This window comes from Pongo abelii, chromosome 12 (genome assembly GCF_028885655.2).
Source record: "Pongo abelii isolate AG06213 chromosome 12, NHGRI_mPonAbe1-v2.0_pri, whole genome shotgun sequence".
NCBI lineage: Eukaryota > Metazoa > Chordata > Mammalia > Primates > Hominidae > Pongo > Pongo abelii.
Genome location: NC_071997.2, coordinates 108748781 through 108771408, shown reverse-complemented (window position 1 = coordinate 108771408; position 22628 = coordinate 108748781). Strand labels below are relative to the sequence as shown.

At 43.0% G+C, this 22628-nt stretch overlaps 1 protein-coding gene and 1 non-coding gene across 2 annotated transcripts; one reads left to right on the top strand and one right to left on the bottom strand.

Moving 5' to 3' along the window:
* Positions 1-2541: 2541 nt before the first annotated feature.
* WDCP (WD repeat and coiled coil containing) lies at positions 2542-20906 on the bottom strand. Its single transcript, XM_009237497.4, has 4 exons — positions 20782-20906; positions 10909-12744; positions 6033-6150; positions 2542-4355 (listed from the first exon to the last, which is right to left on the bottom strand). The coding sequence occupies exons 2-4, from the start codon at positions 12724-12726 to the stop codon at positions 4126-4128; spliced, it is 2166 nt and encodes a 721-aa protein (XP_009235772.2). The 5' UTR covers positions 12727-12744; positions 20782-20906; the 3' UTR covers positions 2542-4125.
* On the top strand, positions 18995-19098 carry LOC112132146 (U6 spliceosomal RNA). The gene has a single exon (XR_002913957.1). It is a non-coding gene; the product is annotated as a U6 spliceosomal RNA (small nuclear RNA).
* Positions 20907-22628: the final 1722 nt, after the last annotated feature.

Here is a 22628-nt window from a genome sequence, read left to right as displayed (position 1 = left end):
GGAGAATTTCTTGAACCTGGGAGGTAGAGGTTGCAGTAAGCAGTGATCGTGCCCCTGCACTCCAGCCTGTGTGACAGAGCTAGACTAGATCTCAAAAAAAAAAAAAAAAGAAAGAAAGAAAGAAAGGGAAAAGGCCAGGTATTGTGGCTCAGGCCTGTAATCCAAGCACTTTGAAAGGCTGAGGCAGGAGGATGGCTTGAGTCTGGGAGTTCAAGACCAGCCTAAGCAACATAGTGAGACCCTGCTCTCTATTAAAAAATAAAAAATAAAAATAAAATAAGAGAGAGAGAGAAAAGACAAAGATAGGTCCACAAAGTGGATGAAGATACTAGCAACATCTAGATATATAAAGAATCCTAACAACTCAACATGAAAATTGAGCCAATGATATAATCAAGGATTTTGCAAAAGAAAACTTGAACAGCCAATAAACATCTGAAATGATGCTCAAGTTCACTGCTGGTCTGTCAGTAAAACTAAGGGGCCGGGCGCAGTGGCTCACATCTGTAATCCCAGCACTTTGGGAGGCCAAGGCAGGTGGATTGTTTGAGGTCAGGAGTTCAAGACAAGCCTAGCCAATATGGTGAAACCCCGTCTCTACTAAAAATACAAAAATTAGCTAGGTGTGGTGGCAGGTGCCTGTAATCCTAGCTCAGGAGACTGAGACAGGAGAATTGCTTGAACCTGGGAGGCAGAGGTTGCAGTGAGCTGAGATCGCGCCATTGCAGTCCAGCCTGGGCAACACAGCGAGACTCTGACTCAAAAAAATAAAATAAAATAAAATAAGGGTCACAGTGAGATAGCATTTAAAACTCCTAGACTGTCCCAAGTTGAGAATGTAGAATAGGAGCTCTGATACGTTGCTGTTGGGAGTGAAAGTGATATAACCATCTTGGAAAATAACTTGGTATTATCTCATCAAGGTGAACTTATACCTTGTGATCCAGCAATTCCATTTCTAGGTAAAAGACCCTAAAGAGACTTTTCAAACACTTGGATCAAGAGGCATTTACAAGAATATTCAAAGCAATATTGTTTACAACTTCAAAAATAAATCCGAGGAACAATCCAAATGTCCATGGTAGGAAAATGGATAAATTGTGGTGATTCAAAACAGTGAAAATAACATGCACGTAACAAGGATGAATCTTAGTACCAATGCTAAGTGAATAAAAAGCAAGTCACCAAAGACTAATATATAATATATACCATTTGTATAAAGCTCAAAAACAAGCAAAAATACAAATCATATTGTTTCAGCCAATGTGTATATGTGGTTGTGAAACTCCTTTTATAAAGAAAGAAAACGAATGAAGAACTGATAATTACAACAATCAGGATAGTTACCTCTGAGGCAAAGCTATGGAGACAGGAACAAGGAGGGACAGGAACTTGAGTGGTTTCTGGTCATGTTCTGGTTCTTCAGTTAGGCCATGAGTGGTTCATTTTATTATTATTTTTATTTTTTATTTTTATTTATTTATTTTTTTTTTTGAGACGGAGTCTCGCTCTGTCGCCCAGGCTGGAGTGCAGTGGCGGGATCTCGGCTCACGGCAAGCTCCACCTCCCAGGTTCACGCCATCCTCCTGCCTCAGCCTCTCCGAGTAGCTGGGACTACAGGCGCCCGCCCCCACACCAGGCTAATTTTTTTTTGTATTTTTAGTAGAGATGGGGTTTCACTGTGGTCTCGATCTCCTGATCTCATGATCCGCCCACCTTGACCTCCCTAAGTGCTGGGATTACAAGCGTGAGCCACCACGCCCGGCCTATTTTTTAATTTTATATATATATATATATATATATATATATTTTTTTTTTTTTTTTTCTCTCTCTCCATCGCCCAGGCTGGAGTGCGGTGGCGCGATCTCGGCTCACTGCAACCTCTGACTTCCAGGTTCACACGATTCTCCTGCCTCAGCCTCCCAAGTAGCCGGGATTACAGGAGCCTGCCACCACGCCAGGCTAATTTTTTGTATTTTTAGTAGAGACGGGGTTTCACCGTGTTAGCCCAGGATGGTCTCAATCTCCTGACCTCATGATCCACCCGCCTCGGCCTCCAAAATTGCTAGGATTACAAGCATGAGCCACCGCGCCTGGCCTCATTTTATTACTAAGACTTCCTATACCTTATGTACATATATATGTAATATGTATCACATAATACCCATTCAGAATTTAGAAAAACTTGAGTGCAAAATGGGACTTGTAAAAATATCTTTATGCAAAATATTTTCAGTAGAACATTAAACAATCCTTTGAAGAATTTAGCTCTTCTCTCTCTGCCTCCAAAGCCAGCAAATATGAGATTATTTTCTATTGTTCCAGTGACTGTAATAATAGCAGAGGTCAAGGAAACATCTCTTGTATGAGAGTTGTCATGGAATCAGATTTGTTGTAAAGAACCATTTATATTCTGGACTGTCCACCAGAAGAAGGAATACAGACAACATATGCATATATAACTGCAAGATTATTGCCGGTTCCTCTATAGCAGCAATAATCGCAAAGAAAATACTACCAAAACATCCAAAACAGCCACAATAACCATTAGTGATTTTATTGAAGACTTATTCACAGTATTTTGACCTGAGAAATGGTGATTGTAACATACTCTTTTAGGCGCCCACATTGATCTTAGTTAACAGTCCTGTAGTTCCCTCTTTAGGCTTCAAGATAATTGTGATTTCATCCTTCCCCAGATACTTCCAAGTGGAGCCAGGCCTCAGACTGTTCTCAGTCACCGCTCTCCCACAGCTGATTACAGACATTGCCTCTGCTTCCTACCCCAGCAGCTGTCTAGTGCACTTGAACCACAAAATGGGCCCTCACTTCTTTCCTAACCCAGCTCCATCTTGGTAAACTGTAACAGACAGGAGTCCCCAAGGGCACAAAATAGTTTCTTTCCAGATGATTTTAAAGGAAGGGGGGAAAAGGAAGCATATGTGCTAATGGAGGTTCTATGCCTGAAACAATTTATCTGCAGATGCCTAGCCACTCACTGATCAATTTGTTATGCTGCCGTGACTGAAATCTGTGATTCCATCTGAAGGCAGTGAGAAGTGGTGTTACCATCTGAAGGGGGTCAGGGCTCTTACCTGACTAAGCTGGTACTTTAGCCCATAAGTGAAACAAAATGGCACTTTTTAGAACTACCTCGGATTCGGTTAAATTTCTAACTTCCTGAAATACTTTCTCTCACAGATTCTCTGCTGGTCTCTAAGACTTGAAAGGAGAGAAAATAAAAATATCAAATTAAAGTGACAAGTTAACTAAGCGAGCTGACTACTGGGAGAAAAATAGGAAAGTTGTATGATCTCAAAACTGGATTTAAAAAAAAAAAAGTTATTTCAGGGACACTCATGAGTGGCCACAGCACAAAATCCTGCAGTAGGACTTACCTGGGCTCGACACTGTGGTAGCAGCATCCGCACAACCTCAAGTGGAGCCCAGAGGGGACAAATTCCCTTGAAATTTCATTCAAAATTTTCCCAGGGCCAGTTTTTAAAGAGTACCTGGACCTTTGTCAGCCAGAATTTGTTAAGGAAGCAAGAGCGTTAGGTTTAAATTCTGGGAGGTCCAGGCAACATCAGAGCCACTTCCTGTTCCTGAGAGCAGAAGCCAGTGGATCTCTGGTCCTCCTTGGAGCTCTGCTAATTCTTGCTGGTTTGAGGTTAATATGCTAGAGCACATGCCCCCCAGCAGACTCCTCAACCTCCTCTTGAAGCCAATAAAAAGACCTATAACAATGCCAAGGTATCTTTTAAGTGCTCCTAAGACAGCTTCAATGCAGCTTGGACAAGGGACACAAAGCCTCAGAGAAACCATAAAACACAATCCATATGGCACCATAATATTGTTTTGTTCTGGGAATTCTGCCCTTAGTCAAAACCACACAGTCATGAATACATAAACACCACTTTCGGAGCCATCTAATAAAGACTGAGCTCTGCTACACAGCAGCGAGCCTTAGCTCAGGGGAAACGCTGGGAAATCAGGAGAGCCGACCATGGCAAGTGCTTCGCCTGAGTGCAGTGCAAGTCTCATTGGTGAGTGTCCACAGTGTCAAGCAGGCCTTGTTTGTAATGGTCTCATCTGAAGAGCTACACAGCAAGGACACTGCAGATATCAGGCCATGCCATCTACATGGTTACAACAGCCAGTGGTATCTAAACTGGGGGCAGCAAGGCCTGTAAAGACTTTAAGAGAAGAAACAGAACCTGGACTGTGAGAAAAAGAGTCTCTGAAGACATCTGACCTGGACAGGCTGCCATCTCTTATGATTATTTCCTGTGTGGCTGTGAAGGTTAACGGGATAAAGCCCTCACTGTCAGCAGAGAGAAGAATCCAGTGGGAATCTGCAAATAAAAATAAATACATAGGCAATTTAGTATATATTATTCTTATGATGAAACATATGACTACAGATTTTTTTTTTCTGAGTGAAGGAATATAGTAGTTGATAATATTCAACTCAATCCTTATAAGATTTTACAGAGAATGGGGTATTACTTAGGGTCAGGTAGGAGAAAAAGGGGAAAAAATGAAATGATATTTGATGTTCAATGTTGGTGGCTGCTGTTACAAGAATGAGGCATAAGAAAACAACCATGCTCCACATCTGATGAATCTGGCATGAATGACTCAGTCCCTTGCCACTTAGGAATATCCTTTGAACATCCATGTTTACTCCATATTAGAATGGCAACTCCTCAAAGACATATTCTGTAGGCCGGGGGCAGTGGCTCACGCCTATAATCCCACCACTTTGGGAGGCCGAGGCGGGCAGACCTCGAGGTCAGGAGATCGAGACCATCCTGGCTAACATGGTGAAACCCCATTTCTACTAAAAATACAAAATATTAGCCAGGCGTGGTGGCATGTGCCTGTAGTTCCAGCTACTTGGGAGGCTGAGGCAGGAGAATCGCTTGAACCCAGGAGGCGAAGGTCACAGTGAGCCAAGATCGTGCCACTGCATTCCAGCCTGGGTGACAGAGCGAGACTCGTTCTCAAAAAAAAAAAAAAAAAGAAAGAAACATTCTGCAATGCTGCTATGATCTTTACATTTTAGTGCAACAGAAATAAATGAGGCTTTCTGTTACTTCCTTGCAGTTGTTATACACTGCTTTGTAAGTCTTTTCTAATTTTTTCATACGTACATTTAACTTTTCAAGCTAGGCTGTAAGTTCCCTATGGGCAGGGTGCATATTTTCCATATGTTTTGGCACCTATACTAGGCCTGGGTATATTGTAAGCAATTAATAACATTTGTTAAGGCTGGGTGTGGTGGCTTATGCCAGTAATCATAGCACTTTGGGAGGCCAAGGTGGGAGGATCACTTGAGGTCAGGAGTTCAAGACCAGCCTGGGCAACAGAGTGAGACCCCCCCCGTTATCTACAAACATTTTTTTTTTAAACTTGGCTGAGGCTGGGTGCAGTGGCTCACACCTGTAATCCCAGCACTTTGGGAGGCCAAGGCAGGTGGATTGCCTGAGCTCAGGAGTTTGAGACCAGCCTGGGCAACACAGTGAAACCCTGTCTCTACAAAAATACAAAAAATTAGCCAGGCATGGCAGCATGCGCCTGTAGTCCCAGCTACTCGGGAGGCTGAGACAGGAGAATTGTTTGAACCCGGGAGGTAGAGGTTGCAGTGAGCTGAGACTGCACCACTGTACTCCAGGACTGGGTGGCAGAGCAAGACTCCATCTCCAAAAAACAAACAAACAAACAAACAAAACTTGGCCAGGCATGGTAGTGAACACCTATAGTTCTCACTAGTTGGGAGTCTGAGATGGGAGGATTGCTTGAGCTCAGGAGTTCGAGGCTGCAGTGAGCTATGATCACACCACGGCACTCTGGCCTGGGCAACAGAGCAAGACCCTGTCTCAATAATAATAATAATAATAAATTACTTGTTAACTATCCAGTGAATTACTGAATGGTTGGTATCCCTCATTTTCATTACCAGCGTAGTTAAAACAGATGGTGGGGGAGGCAAGGATGTTAGGTAGGGTCAATTTCTGAGCACGACCTACCATGTAGCATTTCAATGAGAGAAAGGCCAAAAGTCTGCTGAATCGTACTGAGCCTTAGTTTACCATCACAGAGAAGCACCGCTCTTTTTTCAACAACAGGAGCTAGATAATAAGGTTTCTGCAAATAAAAAATAAAAGTTGTTAAACTGATTGCAGAAGTAATGGAGTTAACATTTCTTAAGAAAGGAATGTGTAAATAGTTTTTAAAAAAATTCTTATCTATTACCACTAATCAACTGGACTTCAGTTTTAAGGAGCTCTTTGCTGCATTATTTAACACAGCTAAAAAATCCAAACAAAACAGCCTTATTTTTCCTTTTGTTCTACTCTTTCCTCAGGGTTGTTCATCACTAGGAACTGGCTCTCCTAGAATACAACTAATAACACTAAAAGGATGATGGACAGCAGCCTGAGAGACACAATCTGACGGTAAGAACACCTGCTTGGCTGTTTCAGAAATAGCTAAGACACCTCATGGTTTATTAGGAAAAAAAATGCTGATAGAGTGTCCTAAGTGGTAGAGTAGCAGAGAATTTGCATAAAATAAACAAACTGTGGTCAAAATTCACATAGCTTAGAAAAAGCACAAATAAAAATAAATGATTTGTAAATTTTAAAGTTGTTAAAAATTGGCTGGGCACAGTGGCTCACCCCTTAGTACCAAAAGTTTGGGAGGCTAAGATGGACAGATCACTTGAGCCCAGGAGTTCAAGACCAGCCTGGGCAACATGGCAAAACGCTGTCTTTACAAAAAATAAAAAAGTTAGCCAGGCATGGTGGTGCACACTTGTAGTCCCAGCTACTCGGGAGGCTGAGGTAGGAGAATCACTTGAACCCAGGAGGCAAAGGTTGTAGTGAGCTGAGAAGGCGCCACTGTACTCCAGGCTGAGTGACAGAGACAGACTCCATCTCTAAATAAATACATACATAAATAAAGGACAGTTGTATAAGTTATGTGTCTAACTTATTTTGTTGTTAAGCACTTTGGGAGGCCAAAGTGCATGGATTGCTTGAGCCCAGGTGTTGGAGAGCAGCCTGGGCAACATGGCAAGACTCCATCTCATAAAAAGAAAATAAAACTATACATCATTGTGGTAGGATGAACCACTCAAAGAATATGTCCACTAATATTTTTAAATGAAGTCACAGGAATAAACTGTAAAAGTCAAAACCAACTAATCATTTATTTCACGTCTTATGAAATGTAACTTCTGAAATTACAGGGGAAACTATTTCTTGCTTTTGATTATTTTGTAACTTTTACTTTTCTCATTACAAAAGGAATACATGATCAATTTTTTAAAAGTGTAATAGGGCCGGGTGTGGTGGCTCACGCCTGTAATCCCAGAACTTTGGGAGGCCAAGGCGGGTGGATCACTTGAGGTCAGGAGTTCGAGACCAGCCTGGCCAACATGGTGAAACCCCGTCTCTACTATAAATACAAAAATTAGCTGGGTGTGGTGGTGCCCACCTGTAATCCCAACTACCTGGGTAGCTGAGGCACGAGAATCGCTTGAACCCAGGAGGCGGAGGTTGCAGTGAGCCAAGATCGTGCCACTGCACCCCAGCCTGGGTGACAAAGCAAGGCTCTATCTAAAAACAAATAAATAAAATAAAATAAAATTATAACAGAAATATATAATGCAGACAGTAAAGTCCCCAAAATTCTATCCTCCAGAGATAGCTACTGACAACAGCTTGGTTGGATGACATAATTATAAACTAAAAAACTGAGGAATTGAAATGGCAACAAAACTTTTTTTTTTTTTTTTTTTTTGAGACAGAGTCTTGCTCTGTTTCCCAGGCTGGAGTGCAGTGGCATGATCACAGCTCACTGCAGTCTCAACCTCCTCAGCTTAGGTGATCCTCACACCTCAGCCTCCCAAGTAGCTGGGAATACAGGTGGATGCCATCACGGCTGGCTAATTTTTGTATTTTTCGGTAGAGACAGGGTTTTGCCATGCTGCCCAGGCTGGTCTCGAACTCCTGGACTCAAGCGATCTACCCATCTTGGCCTCCCAAAGTTCTGGGGTTACAGGTTTAAGCCACCGTGCCTGGCCAAACATGGTTGTTTTAACCTTAGCTTTTAAAAATATAAAATTTTACATTTATAAGTGTTTTAAAAACAGAAAGATATATTATTGTTTGCAAGTAAAATAGCCTATTTAAAGAAAATTTTAAAAATAATATATTTTTAAAATAAGCAATTAGATTTTTTTGGATCAGATAAATGTACAGAAAAAATATGGAAATATTTACATCTAACATCTAATAAAATATTTAGCTCTATCTGTGATTTTCTCTAAAGGTTGGATTATGGAAAATTTTTACTTTCTGTAATGGTAAAATTATTTCCTCAACAAGTATATATTACTTTTGTAATTAGGAAAAAAAAATATTATGCAGCTGTGGAAAAAAGATGAAAAAAGAGCTCTGTGTGCTGATATAAAGAGCTCTCTAAGACATACTATTAAATGGAAAATGAAAAGGTGTATATATCACCTTCCCTTTTGTGTAACAAAAGGGGAAATAAAAATACATAACTAAAGTCTGCTAGTATCTGCATAAAGAAATAAAAATAAAAATGGTTACCTAAAGGAGGAAAGGAGAACAGGCTGAAGAAACATGGGGTAGGAGTAAGAGTTCTTGGTATACAGATTTTATTAAAATACAGTTTTGCTTTTTAAACCAAATAAATGAATTACCTATTAAAAAAAGACAGAAGAAAAAGAAAACAAACTCTTTAAAAAGTCATAGTAGGAAAGAAATCCAAACCAGTTATCACATTTATAAATAAAATAATTTTAAAAAATCAAAACTATGGCTGGGTGCAGTGGCTCACGCCTGTAATCCCAGCACTTTGGGAGGCTGAAGCAGGAGGACTGCTTGAGCCCAAGACTTCCAAACAAGCCTGGGCAACACAGTAAGACCTTGTCTCTACAGTTAAAAAACAAAAGTAAAAAAAAATTTTTTTAATTAAAAAAAAATTAGGCCGGGCGCAGTGGCTCACACCTGTAATCTCAGCACTTTGGGAGGCCAAGGCGGGCAGATCACGAGGTCAGGAGATTGAGCTCATCCTGGCCAACATGGTGAAAACCCGCCTCTACTAAAAATACAAAAATTAGCCAGGTGTGGTGGCACGTGCCTGTAATCCCAGCTACTTGGGAGGCTGAGGCAGGAGAACTGCTAGAACCCAGGAGTTGGAGGTTGCAGTGAGCTGAGATCACGCCACTGCACTCCAGCCTGGTGACAGAGGGAGACTCCGTCTCAAAAATAAATAAATAAATAAATAAAATAAAATGCTCCTCACAGCAAAGCTGTGACTTAAAAAAAAAAAAAATTAAAACTCTATTACTGAAAACTCCATGTAGTTAATGTGGCAAAAATCCTCTTAAAAAAAATGTAGGGTTGGGCCACATGCAGTGGCACACACCTGTAATCCCAGCACTTTGGGAAGCTGAGGCAAGACCATCACTTGAGCCCAGGAGGTCATGATCAGCTTAGGCAACATAGCAAGATCCTGTCTCCGCTAAAAAAAAAAAAAAAAAAAAATTAGCCAAGTGTGGTGGCATGTGCTTGTAGTGTCAGCTGCTCAGGAGGCTGAAGCAGGAGGATCACTGATCAGATTGGTGACATATGAGGAAAAGGATAGCCTTATACATAGCTGGTGGGCGTGTGATAATGCACTGTTAAGTAAAAATCTTTGAGAGGCAATCTGGTAACTCAATTAAAAGTAGAAACACATATACTCTTCAAATTTGCATTTCTACTTCTGGGAACCAATCCAACAGAAATAAAGGTACTAATATGAACGGATACATATAAGAGTACTACTGCAGCATCATTTGGAGTAGCTAAAAACTAAAAACAAAGTGAATGTCAATCAACAAGGGAATGGCTAAATAAAGAGCATACTCTCAGTATGAAGTAAAGAGTGCACCATATCACCCCATTTTTGTAAAAACAATGACAAACCACTCCCACATACCTATACATCTGTGTACACAAAGACCTGTGTTAGACCATGTGAGCATGGAGCAAGTCACAAAAGGATCCATGTGAAGCTGCTGGTTACAGCGGATTAAGGGGAAGATGGGGCAAGGCCATATTTTATATAGAAGGAAAGTGTCCATGATAAAAACGTGTATAATATGATCCCATTTATATAGTGTTTGGACATGCATGCATAAAGAAATGCATCAAAACATTTTAAATGAACATAACCTTTTCCTTTTTTTTTTGAGATGGAGTCTCGCCCTGTTGCCCAGGCTGGAGTTCAGTGGCACAGTCTCGGCTCACTGAAACCTCTGCCTCCCGGGCTCAAGTGATTCTCCCGCCTTCCCAAGTAGCTGGGATTACAGGCGCCCATCAACATGCCCAGCTAATTTTTATATTTTTATTAGAGACAGGGTTTCACCACATTGGCCAGGCTGGTCTCGAACTCCTGACCTCAGGTGATCCACTTGCCTCAGCCTCCCAAAGTGCTAGGATTACAGGCGTGAGCCATGGAGCCCGGCAACATAACCTTTTTTATAACTGGAGGAGTATCTCTATTATATAAGGAAAAGGTTGTCACAATGAAATAACATGATTAATTTTTTTTCTAAATATGAATTGCCCGAATTAGTGCAGACATTTATTTTTCCACGCCATGCACCTGATAAAATCATGATGCAGACTGATATGTGCGCCTATCTGGTTGGCAGGCTAAAAACCAACCAACCTGCAAAGGTGTACCAACTTGCCTGTAACATAACATGCCCAGCTTAGTGAAGTTCAGTTAGAGCACCATCTTCCTCATCAATACGTTTCTTACAGTACTCACCGGCTGCAGGAGCTTTTATGTATAGTGGTAGTTCCTCAAAGGAGAATTTACCTGGTAAATGATGTGAACATAAGGAAGATCTTCAGAGAGTGGATACACTGAAGAGGATTTCTTCCCATTATGCAGACGGTTTGTAAGTTCAGAAAGACACCGTTGCATTTCAACCAGGTTCCTAGATAAAATTTCCACTTCCTTAGACAGCTGATAAGTCTCCTTTTCACTCTGTAAGTTCTTTCTTTGAGGCAAACGAGGAGGCTCCAGTGTGCTGGTGTGGTCTGGTGTGCTGCTGTGTCTGGGCAGCGATGCTGGCTGGGTAACAGGCTCAGCATCTAGGGCTATGGAGCCATCACAGATACTAGACAGAGGACTCTGGATTTCTTTAATAAGTGTTCTTCTAGGCCTTCCATTCTGACTACTGGTATTAACTGTCAGCAATAGCCCTTTGTTTTGGTGACAAAAATCTGGGGAAAGACTTTCAATTAACTTTTTTCTATTTGCTTTATTTAACGGAGCACTGAAAGTAGAGTAGGTAGTCTGGCTTTCACTTGATGTTATTGAAGGTTCTTCTTCCAACATTATTTCTCTAACAATCAAGCTAATGGCATACTGATCAGACTTTGAAGAAGGAAGAAATGTTGTATCAGTGAGTTTTTGTTTTCCTACCAAAATTAGTAATAGTTGGTCTGTCAAGAAACATATCCCTTTTGGTCTTTCAGTGTTCTCTAATCGAATTTGCTGGATGTTTGGGAATGAAGATGGAATGACAGAGTAGATCAAAATTATATTACAAGTGTTGGAAGCCACTGCCACTACGTGTGCTTTAAGATTAAATGCTATCAGATCAGGAACCAGAATGCCTGGAATAGTGACTTTTCTTGTCATGGTGACTGCCTTCTTAAAGGTCACAAGGACCAAATGTGAAGAATCTTGGCCAGTTCCTGTCAAGTAGTCCTTTTTTCTTAGACAAATAAGAGAATTACCCTCAGACTTATGTTGATTGAAATGTATGTGAGTTAGATCCAGAGGTTCTAAATAGGAAGAAGAAACTGATACTTCAGAATTTGTTTCAGAATCAGTTGCCTCTTTATCCATAGAGGGTACTTCACCAATAACTGGTAAAGCATACGGAGTCATGTCTTTACTGTTAGGTGGGATATTAAAGGTTTCGGATGCATTTAAGCCACAGATCTTATCCAATGGAAGCTCAGTAGCTATAGCAACCTGTGAGTCCACAGTTGCTGTGATGGAGCAGACATGGCTGTCCACATCAAACACCAGGCAGGAGGAGCACCTGTGAAGAGTCTTCTGAGCACTGTCCCAAATATAAGAATGCAGGGTGCTGCCTACTGCCACCACCAGCCTCAGGCCATCCTGGGTCCAACATGCACAGTGAATGCGGCCCTGGGTGTTGATATCCGCCTTTACCTGGGAATTGTCAGAGTGAACATTAGGGAAAATGGAGACATCCTGAGCAGTCAACACAGTCAGAATAGCACATTTTGGGTGCCACACACAGCCCTGGGGAAGGATAGGTAGTGATCCTCTAATCTCACAAGTCTGAGACGTCGGCCATTTGCTTGACTCCGTAGGGCTGGGACACAGCTGCCACACAGTGACATGCTTCTCATGCTGGACAGCGAGTAGAACAGGTATATCATCTGCAACAGGTGGGGCCCAGGACAACCCACAGACACATTCAAATTGTCCAATGACTTTAGAGTCCCCAAACTTGACCTCTCCACTGTGAAGCTGCAAATCAGTTAGGACAACTTGATTCCCATCAGTCCAGGCAAGGCCATGGATCGGATGCACTGCTTGATGCAACGCATTCAGTCCAGTCCTGAGTAGTCTTCCTTTTCCCAACTCCATCCTTTTGATAAAGGTTACCTGAAATGATTGAGAAGGAAAGTTACACCACGAGATATCTAGACAAATCTAGAATGTAGGACATTTTATAACACAACTGGCTTAGCCCCTTCCCAGGTTAATAATGTGGAGAGAAAAAAGGACAGGGGGAGTATTGTAAATTAAGAAACTACTGAGCTATCAGGCAAATGCAATGTATATACTTTGGATCTTGAAGAAATAAAATCTTCTACCTAATGAAGATTTTTAGAACTGGGGAAATCTGAGTATGGAATGAATATCAGAAAATATTGTAGAGTTAATAATTTTCTTTTCTTTTCTTTTTTTTTTTTTTGAGACGGAGTCTCGCTCTTGTTGCTCAGGCTGAAGTGCAATGGCACAATCTCAGCTCACTGCAACCTCCGCCTCCAGGATTCAAGTGATTCTGCTGCCTCAGCCTCCAAAGTAGCTGAGATTACAGGCACCCGCCACCGCGCCCAGCTAATTTTTTTAAATTTTTGGTAGAGATGGGGTTTCACTATGTTGGCCAGGCTGGTCTCAAACTCCTGACCTCAGGCGAGCCACCCGCCTTAGCCTCCCAAAATGCTGGGATTATAGGCATAAGCCCCTGCGCCCGGCCAGAGTTATTAATTTTCTTAAGTATGAACATGGTATTGTGGTTATGCAGGACAAGGTCCTTATTATTTAAATATGCATGTTGAAGCACTTGGGGTAAAATGTCATGATGCCTACAATGTGCTTTCAAATGGTTTGACCAAAAAAACCCAAATTTTCTATAGACATACAGAAAGAAAACAAATGTAGCAAAATGTTAATAATTGTTGAGTCTAGATTAAGGCTATGTTAGTATTTATGGTACTTTCAACTTTTAAATTAGAAAATTTTCCAATTAAAAATTTGAGAAAAGTCTCCTCCATCATCTAATTTCTATTCATCCTTTTACTGCCAAATCAATGAATAACTGATATGCACATCTCTGACTTTATTAGCACTTATTTCAAATTCTTCCAAAGTGGCTTTTATCTCTCTATTGAAATGACACTCAAAAATCACTGCTTCTACTTCATCATATTCAACAGCACTTAATAATTTTCAGAACATTTTCACATTCCCTATTGCATTTTATCTTACAACAATCTTTTACAATAATGTAAAGTAGGTTAGGCAAGTATTATCTTCATTTTTTCACCCTGAATGTTTTTCCCCCAGGCATTTGAATCACTAAAGAAGTACATGCTTAGGGCTGGGCGTGGTGGCTCACGCCTATAATCCCAGCACTTTGGGAGGCCGAGACGGGAGGATCACCTGAGGTCGGGAGTTCCATCCCAGCATGACCAACATGCAGAAACCCCATCTCTACTAAAAATACAAAATTAGCCAGGTGTGGTGGTGCATGCCTATACTCAGCTACTCAGAAGGCTGAGGCAGGAGAATCGTTTGAACCAGGGAGGCAGAGGCTGCAGTGAGCTGAGATCGTGCCATTGCACTCCAGCCTGGGCGACAGCGAAACTCCACCTCAAAAAAGAAACAAACAAAAAAAAAACAAGTACATGCTTAGGCTGGGCATGGTGGCTCACGCCTGTAATCCCAGCACTTTGGGAGGCCGAGGCGGGTGGATCACCTGAGGTCAGGAGTTTGAGACCAGCCTGGCCACCATGGTGTAACCCTGTTTCTAATAATAACACAAAAATTAGCTGGGCGTGGTGGCACATGCCTGTAATCCCAGCTACTCAGGAAGCTGAGGCAGGAGAATCACTTGAACCCGGGAGGTAGAGGTTACAGTGAGCCAAGATTGCACCACTGCACTTCAGCCTGGGCGACAGGAGCAAAACTGTATCTCCAAAAAAAAAAAAAACTGTTCCCTCCTACTCTGTGCCAGCCCCTTAGCTCCTCCTCCTTTCCAATATTTCAAAGCCTTGCTAAAAGCATCATTAACAATTTGGTGTGTAGCCTCTGAAAATGTTAAAGAAAGACACAAAGGTATATAGGATTTTACATGTTATGGCTTTTCTTTTAAACAAAAAATGGGGTGGACAGGCATGGTGGCTCATGCCTGTAATCCCAGCACTTTGGGAGGCCTAGGCAGGCAGATCACCTGAGGCCAGGAGTTCGAGACCAGCCTGGCCAACATGGTGAAACCCCATCTCTACTCAAAATACAAAAATTAGCCGGGCTCGGTGGCAGGTGCCTGTAATCCCAGCTACTCGGAAGGCTGAGGCCAGACAATTGCTTGAACCCGGGAGGGGCGGCAGAGGTTGCAATGAGCTCAGATGTCACCATTGCACTCCAGCCTGGACAACAAAAGTGAAACTCTGTCTCAAAAAAAAAAAAAAAAAAAAAGATACATGTAGTCAGTAGAGAGAATAAGGCCATTATTTGGATAAGCTGTAATACCTGAATACTCACTTTGAAATATAAACATAAAAAATACTATTTAACATAAAATGAAAAACTGCCTCAGCAAAATTGTATTTTGAAATCCTGTCAGTGGATACATAAATATTTAATAATGGATATAAGAATAAAATGTTGCAATAATAAACACAGACTGAGAAAGGCTAATTTTAGTATAAAGGCTGGGTGTGGCGGCTCACCCCTGTAATCCCAGCACTTTGGGAGCCCGAGGAGGGCAGATCACGTGAGGTCAGGAGATCAAGACCAGCCTGACCAACATGGAGGCACCCCATCTCTACTAAAAATACAGAAAATTGGCCGGGCGCGGTAGCTCACGCCTGTAATCCCAGCACTTTGGGAGGCCGAGGCGGGCGGATCACGAGGTCAGGAGATCGAGACCATCCCGGCTAACAAGGTGAAACCCCGTCTCTACTAAAAATACAAAAATTAGCCAGGCATGGTGGCGGGCGCCTGTAGTCCCAGCTACTCGGAAGGCTGAGGCAGGAGAATGGCATGAACCCAGGAGGCAGAGGTTGCAGTGAATAGAGATCACACCACTGCACTCCAGCCTGGGTGACAGAGCGATACTCCTTCTCAAAAAAAAAAAAAAAAAAAAAAAAAATTAGCTGGGCGTGGTGGCGCATGCCTGTAATCCCAGCTACTCAGGAGGCAGGAGGCTGAGGCAGGAGAATCTCTTGAACCCGGGAGGTGGAGGTTGCAGTGAGCCGAGATCGTGCCATGGCACTCCAGCCTGGACAACAAGAGTGAAACTCTGTCTCAAAAAAAAAAAAAAAAACAATCACTGGGCCAGAGCCGGGCGCGGCGGCTCACGCCTGTAATCCCAGCATTTGGGAGGCCGAGGCGGGCAGATCACCTGACATCAGGAGTTCGAGACCAGCCTGACCAACATGAAGAAACCCCATCTCTACTAAAAATACAAAATTAGCTGGGCGTGGTGGCACATGCTTGTAATCCCAGCTACTCAGGAGGCTGAGGCAGGAGAGTCACTTAAACCCGGGAGGCAGAGGTTGTGGTGAGCTGAGATCATGCCATTGCACTCCAGCTTGGGCAAAAAGAGTGAAACTCCGTCTCAAAAAAAAAAAAAAAAATTACTGGGCCAGGTGGCTCATGCCTTTAATCCCAGCATTTTGGGAGGCCAAGGTGGGTAGATCACCTGAGGTCAGGATTTCGAGATCAGCCTGGCCAACATGGTGAAACCTTGTCTTTACTAAAAATACAAAAAATCAGCCAGGAGTGATGGCACACTCCTGTAATCCCAGCTACTTGGGAGGCTGAGACACGAGAATTGCTTGAACCCGGGAGGCAGATGTTACAGTAAGCCAAGATGGCACCACTGCACTGTAGCCTGGGCAACAGAGTGAGACTCTGTCTCAAAAACAAAACTAAACAAAATGACTATTGGCCAGGCACAGTGGCTCATGCCTGTAATCCCAACAATTTAGGAGGCCAAGGCAGAAGGATCACTTGAGCCCTGGAGTTCGAGACCAGAGACCAGCCTGGACAACACAGCAAGATACTGTCTCTATTTAAAACAAAACAAAACAAAACACCCCACAACAATCTACGAACATATATAAAGTGATGTTTAACCTTATTAGTTATCAAGTAGTTGTGTAAACTGGCAGTACTCATTTTTTTCACCACTCACTCTCGTCTTAATATACTTAAAATGAATTCCAATTTCTTCTCCAAAACATCTCTCACCAGGCCACCAGTGCTTCCCTGTCACTGAATCTAAATGACATTTTTCAGCCTTGTTTTACTGAGTGTCAAAGGCAGAACTTGAGAAGTTGTCTTCAGACTCTAAATCCAATGAAATGTATTCTCTACCAACCTGGTGATTTGCTTATCTGTAAATTATTTCGCATACCTCTTTGCTAGCTTTGTCCTTGCTCTTAGGATCTTTCACTTAAAAAAAAAAAAAAAGAAGGTCTATTATGCTTTTATATATGATGTCAGATTAAGTGGTTCTGCAGTGGCTTGCTAAATGGAGAAAAAAGTCCCGTCATTACTAATGAAGAAAACTGTGATCTCTATCCCACTGGTCTTATGAAAGATAATAAATGTTTTCCCCCTAATATCTACTTATGTACTTTAAAAAGAATTTTATTGATAAATAATGCATGATGCACTTTCATGGGCAGAGAAAATTCCTAATGGGCCAATTACATTCAAGTCGATTTATATATTTTAGGATACCAAATTCTGTCTAATGTCAATGAGGGTGTGTGTGGCCAGGGTAGCACAAGACAAGGATTTGGGAATAAGAGAAAAACAAACATGAGAGTAAGTTTACTGAGGTTTTTTTTTTGGGGGGGTGGGGGCACGGAGTCTTGCTCCATCACCCAGGGTGGAGTGCAGTGGCATGATCTGGGCTCACTGCAACCTCTGCTTCCTGGGTTCAAGTGATTCTTGTGCCTCAGCCTCCCAAGGAGCTGGGATAGGCGCCCACCACCATGCCCAGCTAATTTTTATATTTTTAGTAGAGACGGGGTTTCATCATGTTGGCCAGGCTGGTCTTGAACTCCTGACCTCAAGTGATCCTCCTGCCTTGGCCTCCCAAAGTGCTAGTATTACAGGCGTGAGCCACTGCACAGGCCAATTTACTGAGGTTTTTAGAAGAATGAATTTTAATATTGTCATCTTCAGTAACAAGAAGAAATGTGGCACATTTTTCTCAAAAACGCAGTGATAATTACAAAAATCTGCTCCATTCCTTTCTACTCCTGTGTTAGCCCAGGTTCTGACTTCTCCCTTTTTATCAGGGTAAAACAAGGAGAGGTCCCCTTGATACCAGTCTCTACTTTCCAAATGAGCCTGCATACTATGTGGTGTTGGGTAGAATTCTTTAAAAAAAAAAAAAAAAAAAGCACAGCTGTGATCACTTTGCTCTTCTGCATAAACACCCTTGATGAATCCCCACATCTACAGTATATAAAAAAGTCTCAAAATATCTTAACAAGGCATTTAAAACCTTATATTATCAGATATTGATATATCTTTCTAAGTTTATTCTCTGATCATAAAGGGCATGCTGAGGAATTTGGAATCTTGGGGGAACCAGCATATATTCAAGTAACAATATGCAGAATGGACCTGAGAAGGAAGAAAGTTGACAAGTAATTTGAATGCCACAAAGTGAAAGTGAAGCAAGTTTGCAACTATTTCAGTAGAGAAAGAAGGCCATATTCAAGAGATGCTTCTAAGGCAGATGGAATAGACAGTGATATCCATAGGATATAAGTAGTGAGGAGGAAAAAAGAATTAAGGATAATACCCAGATTTTTAGCTTGAGAAACTGCTGAACCATTAACCAGAGCATGTTTCAAAGGCAAGGAAGGCAGGGCAGGCTGGGTGTGGTGCCTCATGCCTGTAATCTCAGCACTTTGGGAGGCTGAGGCAGGTGGATCACCTGAGGTCAGGAGTTCAAGACCAGCCTGGCCAACATGGTGAAACCCTGTCTCTACTAAAAATACAATATTAGCTGGGCGTGGTGGCATGTGCCTGTAGTTCCAGCTACTTGGGAGGCTGCAGCAGGAGAATCGCTTGAACCCGGTTGGCAGAGGTTGCAGTGAGCCGAGTTTGCGCCACTGCACTCCAGCCTGGGTGACAGAGCAAGACACCATCTCAAAAAAAAAAAAAAAAAAAGAGAGAGAGAGAGAGGAAGGAAGGAAGGAAGGGGGAGAGGGAGGGAAGGAAGAAAGGAAAGGAAGGGCAGGCACAGTGGCTAACACCTGTAATCCCAGCACTTTGGGAGGCTGAGGTGGGAGGATCACTTGATGCCAGTATTTCAAGACCAGCCTAGGCAGCACAGGGAGACCCCAATTCTACAGAAAAATTTTAAAAAATGAGGTGGGTGCTCACTTTGGCAGCACATATACTAAGACTGAAATGATACAGAGCGTAGCATGGCCCCTGCACAGGGATGACTTGCAAATTTGTGAAGTGTTCCATAAAAAAGGAAAAGAAAAAAATAATAAAAATAAAAATAAAAATTAGCTGGGTGCAGCGTCACACACCTGCATTCCTAGTTACTATGGAGGCTGAGAGGATTTGAGCTCAGGAGTTCAAGGTGACAGTAAGCTATGATCACACCACTGCACTCCAGCCTGGGTGACAGAGTGAGACCCTGTTGGGGAGGTGGGGGCGGGAGCAGTAGGGGAGGAACGTGTGTAGTATGTGACAAATTGAAATTAACATGTGCTTCATGTAAGATGTCTGCATGGTACCAATGTACCTTAGGCAGTCAGAGGTAAGGATTTGGAAATCACTGACACAGGGTTAATAATTAAAGTCAAGGCAGTGGAGAACCTCACTGTAAAAGATCAGAGGACCAGGAGGACCAAGGTTTAAATGATCTTCAGGCATTCCCCAACGCTACTGATTTTGCCTGAAACTAACTGTATACCTATTGTTTCACAATCTCCAGAGTATAAGTTTTTTGGAGAACATGAAATCAAGAACCCTGGGTGTTTCAGGAGGGAAAAGACCACTGTATTAGTTCAGGTCTCCGGAGAGCTGGTCAGAAAACTAAGAGCCGGTGCTCAGTATATAACCATTTAATTCTGTTTTTCATCTTCTTTAAAGACAACTCATGACGAGAATCAAGGGATTCCGGTGAACTGGCATTTCCAGCAGGTTTAAACAAAAGTACCTCCCTCTCCCAACTTGTTTTCCAAGTTTATTGTATATCCACTATAAAATGATTTCAAGTTCTTTACACTTATTTGGAAACAAAAATCATACACAAGAAAAAAATTAAGAAGAGTTAACGAAAAAACATTCATCCAAAGAAAATTACGACTACATCCTTCTAGACTCTTCTATGCATAGTTCGGCTGTCAAACTTTTTCAGTCATACTGTGCAACTTTGTATCACGGTTTTTTTTTTTTTTTTTTTTTGAGGCAGAGTCTCGCTCTGTCGCCCAGGCTGGAGTGCAGTGGCGCCGTCTCGGCTCACTGCAAGCTCCGCCTCCCGGGCTCACGCCATTCTCCTGCCTCAGCCTCCCGAGTAGCTGGGACTACAGGCGCCCGCCACGACGCCCAGCTAATTTTTTTGTATTTTTTAGTAGAGACGGAGTTTCACCGTGTTAGCCAGGATGGTCTCGATCTCCTGACCTTGTGATCCGCCCGCCTCGGCCTCCCAAAGTGCTGGGATTACAGGCGTGAGCCACCGCGCCCGACCGGTTTTCATATAACATTATATATCAGCATTTCCCTATGTTATTTAAAAGTTTTATAAATTAGTTTTAGAGACCACTTCACATACACTCAGTGAAGTGACATAAGGTACTGAACTGCTCCTAACTGTACCCAACTTTATCCCGCTACCCGCTATAAATAACGCTCGGACCGAGGTCTTAAGGCTTAAAGCATTTCCTGACTTTGGATGACTTCCTTGGGACATATTCCCAGGAGTGTTATTCACGAGTTACGGTCATAATCCCTCGTTTACACCCATCCCTAGCTCGATCCTCATCCCGCGACCCCTCACACGCGGCCCGCCCCATTCTCCTCATCCTCTCTGCACGCCTGAATCTCCTCCTTCCCGCCCCCTACCCACCAAGAGCCGGTCCACTTCCCTCCTGACCCCCTACAGCCTCCCCACACCCGCCAGGCCCGGCAGCAGTGGAGATGAAATACCTTAGGTCTCACTGCCTCACAAAAACACCAGTCTCTCGGTGGCCGCCCAACATCACGCCGCCGCAGATAAGAAGTTCTGGGCAGCCACCGGAAGCACCGGCCCTCAGTCCTCTGATAGGTGGGCGGTGATATCGGTCCTCTGATAGGTGGGTGGTCCTCTGATAGGATAGGCACGCTCCGAGAAGGCCCCGTCTATTGGCTTTTTAATATGCATATTAGCAGAGGGTTCGTCCCACTGGCCAACAAGCTCTGGCTCTGCCGCACGGATCGCTGGGAGTTGTAGTCCCTGTGAAACCACCGACCGCAAGCCCGCCACATTTTCCTTCCCTTAAGCACTTGAGCTCTTTCCCCACTTCTCGTTGGTTCTCTTGTCTAAGGAGTCCAGGAGCCCTAGGATCATCACGGCTTTTTAACCTTCTTTAAAATCTGATAAAATCTCTCAGGAAAATGTTCTTATCTGTACACAAAATACTGTGCATTCAACTGAAGCCGCTGCATGGGCCTGTCCCAGCTACAAATCCCTGTTCTACACCGACCCTAAGCGTGCCTGCTCTGGCCACAGCCTATGGATTTAGTGCGTCCCTTAGGCTTCTTAAGACCTATGAGGAATTCCAGGTCCTGACCTTCACAGTACAGTTGACAATCATCTTTCTTTAACAACACAGCCAGTTCACCTTCAGGGTTGCAGACAACCTCATCTAGGACCTAAGCATCCGGGAGAGTGGGGATGAGGAAATGGAGGAAGAACACCCTTGGGGCTCATTCTGGACCCGTTTGCCAGGCTTTTCTCCCCATGCCTATCTTCCAGTGCCACTCAGGAGAATCATATCTTCACATCAGTTTTTATGTTTTTCTTTTTCTTTTCTTTTCTTTTTTTAAAAATAAAGATGGCATGCCTGTAATCCCAGCACTTTGGAAGGCTGAGGCGGGCGGATAACCTGAGGTCGGGAGTTCGAGACCAGCCTGGCCAACATGGTGAAACCCTGTCTCTACTAAAAATTTAAAAATTAGCCGGACGCTGGTGTCTCACGCCTGTAATCCCAGCTACTTGGGAGGCTGAGGCAAGAGAATCGCTTGAACCTGGGAGGCGGAAGTTGCAGTGAGCCGAGATTGTGCCGCTGCACTCCATCCTGGCGACAGAGTGAATATTCTGTCTCAAAAAAAAAAAAAAAAGAGAGAGACGGGATCTCGCTATGTTACCCAGGCTGGTCTTGAACTCCTGGGCTCAAGCAATCCTCCTGCCTCGGTCTCCCACAGTGTTGAGATTACAGGTGTGAGCCATTGTTCCAAAAATTGATATGCCCGGCCTTACATCAATTTTTGGAACAATGCAGGTAATAATGAGGGGGAAAAAAGTTTTAAAAGTCCCAATTACCCTTTAAACAAATATTACCTCCTCCAAAAAATATTTTTCTAGATTCCTGAATGTCTTTTTAGGTGGAGGAGGAACTCAAAGTAGAATTCATTTACATATTCATTCATTCATTCCACAGCACTAATCACTCCATGCTGTAACTGTGTGTCCCCGTCCCTCTCAGACTTAGTATCTGGAAGACAGCCAACCTGTCTTAATTCTATTGGTATCCCCAGGGCGCATTTCTTTGCCTTGAAAATTGAGTACCCAATAAATGTGCGTCGAGCACAGCTACACGAGATGGAGAACAGTGGTTTAGGGGTATGGGGGAGAGTCAGCAATTACTGGTGTCCTCCTTCCCTCCCCCAGCTCTGCTCCTACAGATCCAGGACGCCTAGCGAGGGTAGGAACCTCTTCTGTGCTTCCGCAACGCTCTGAACTGCACGGCACTGAGCGCATCTAATTAAAGTGATGGTTTCATTAGATAGCAACA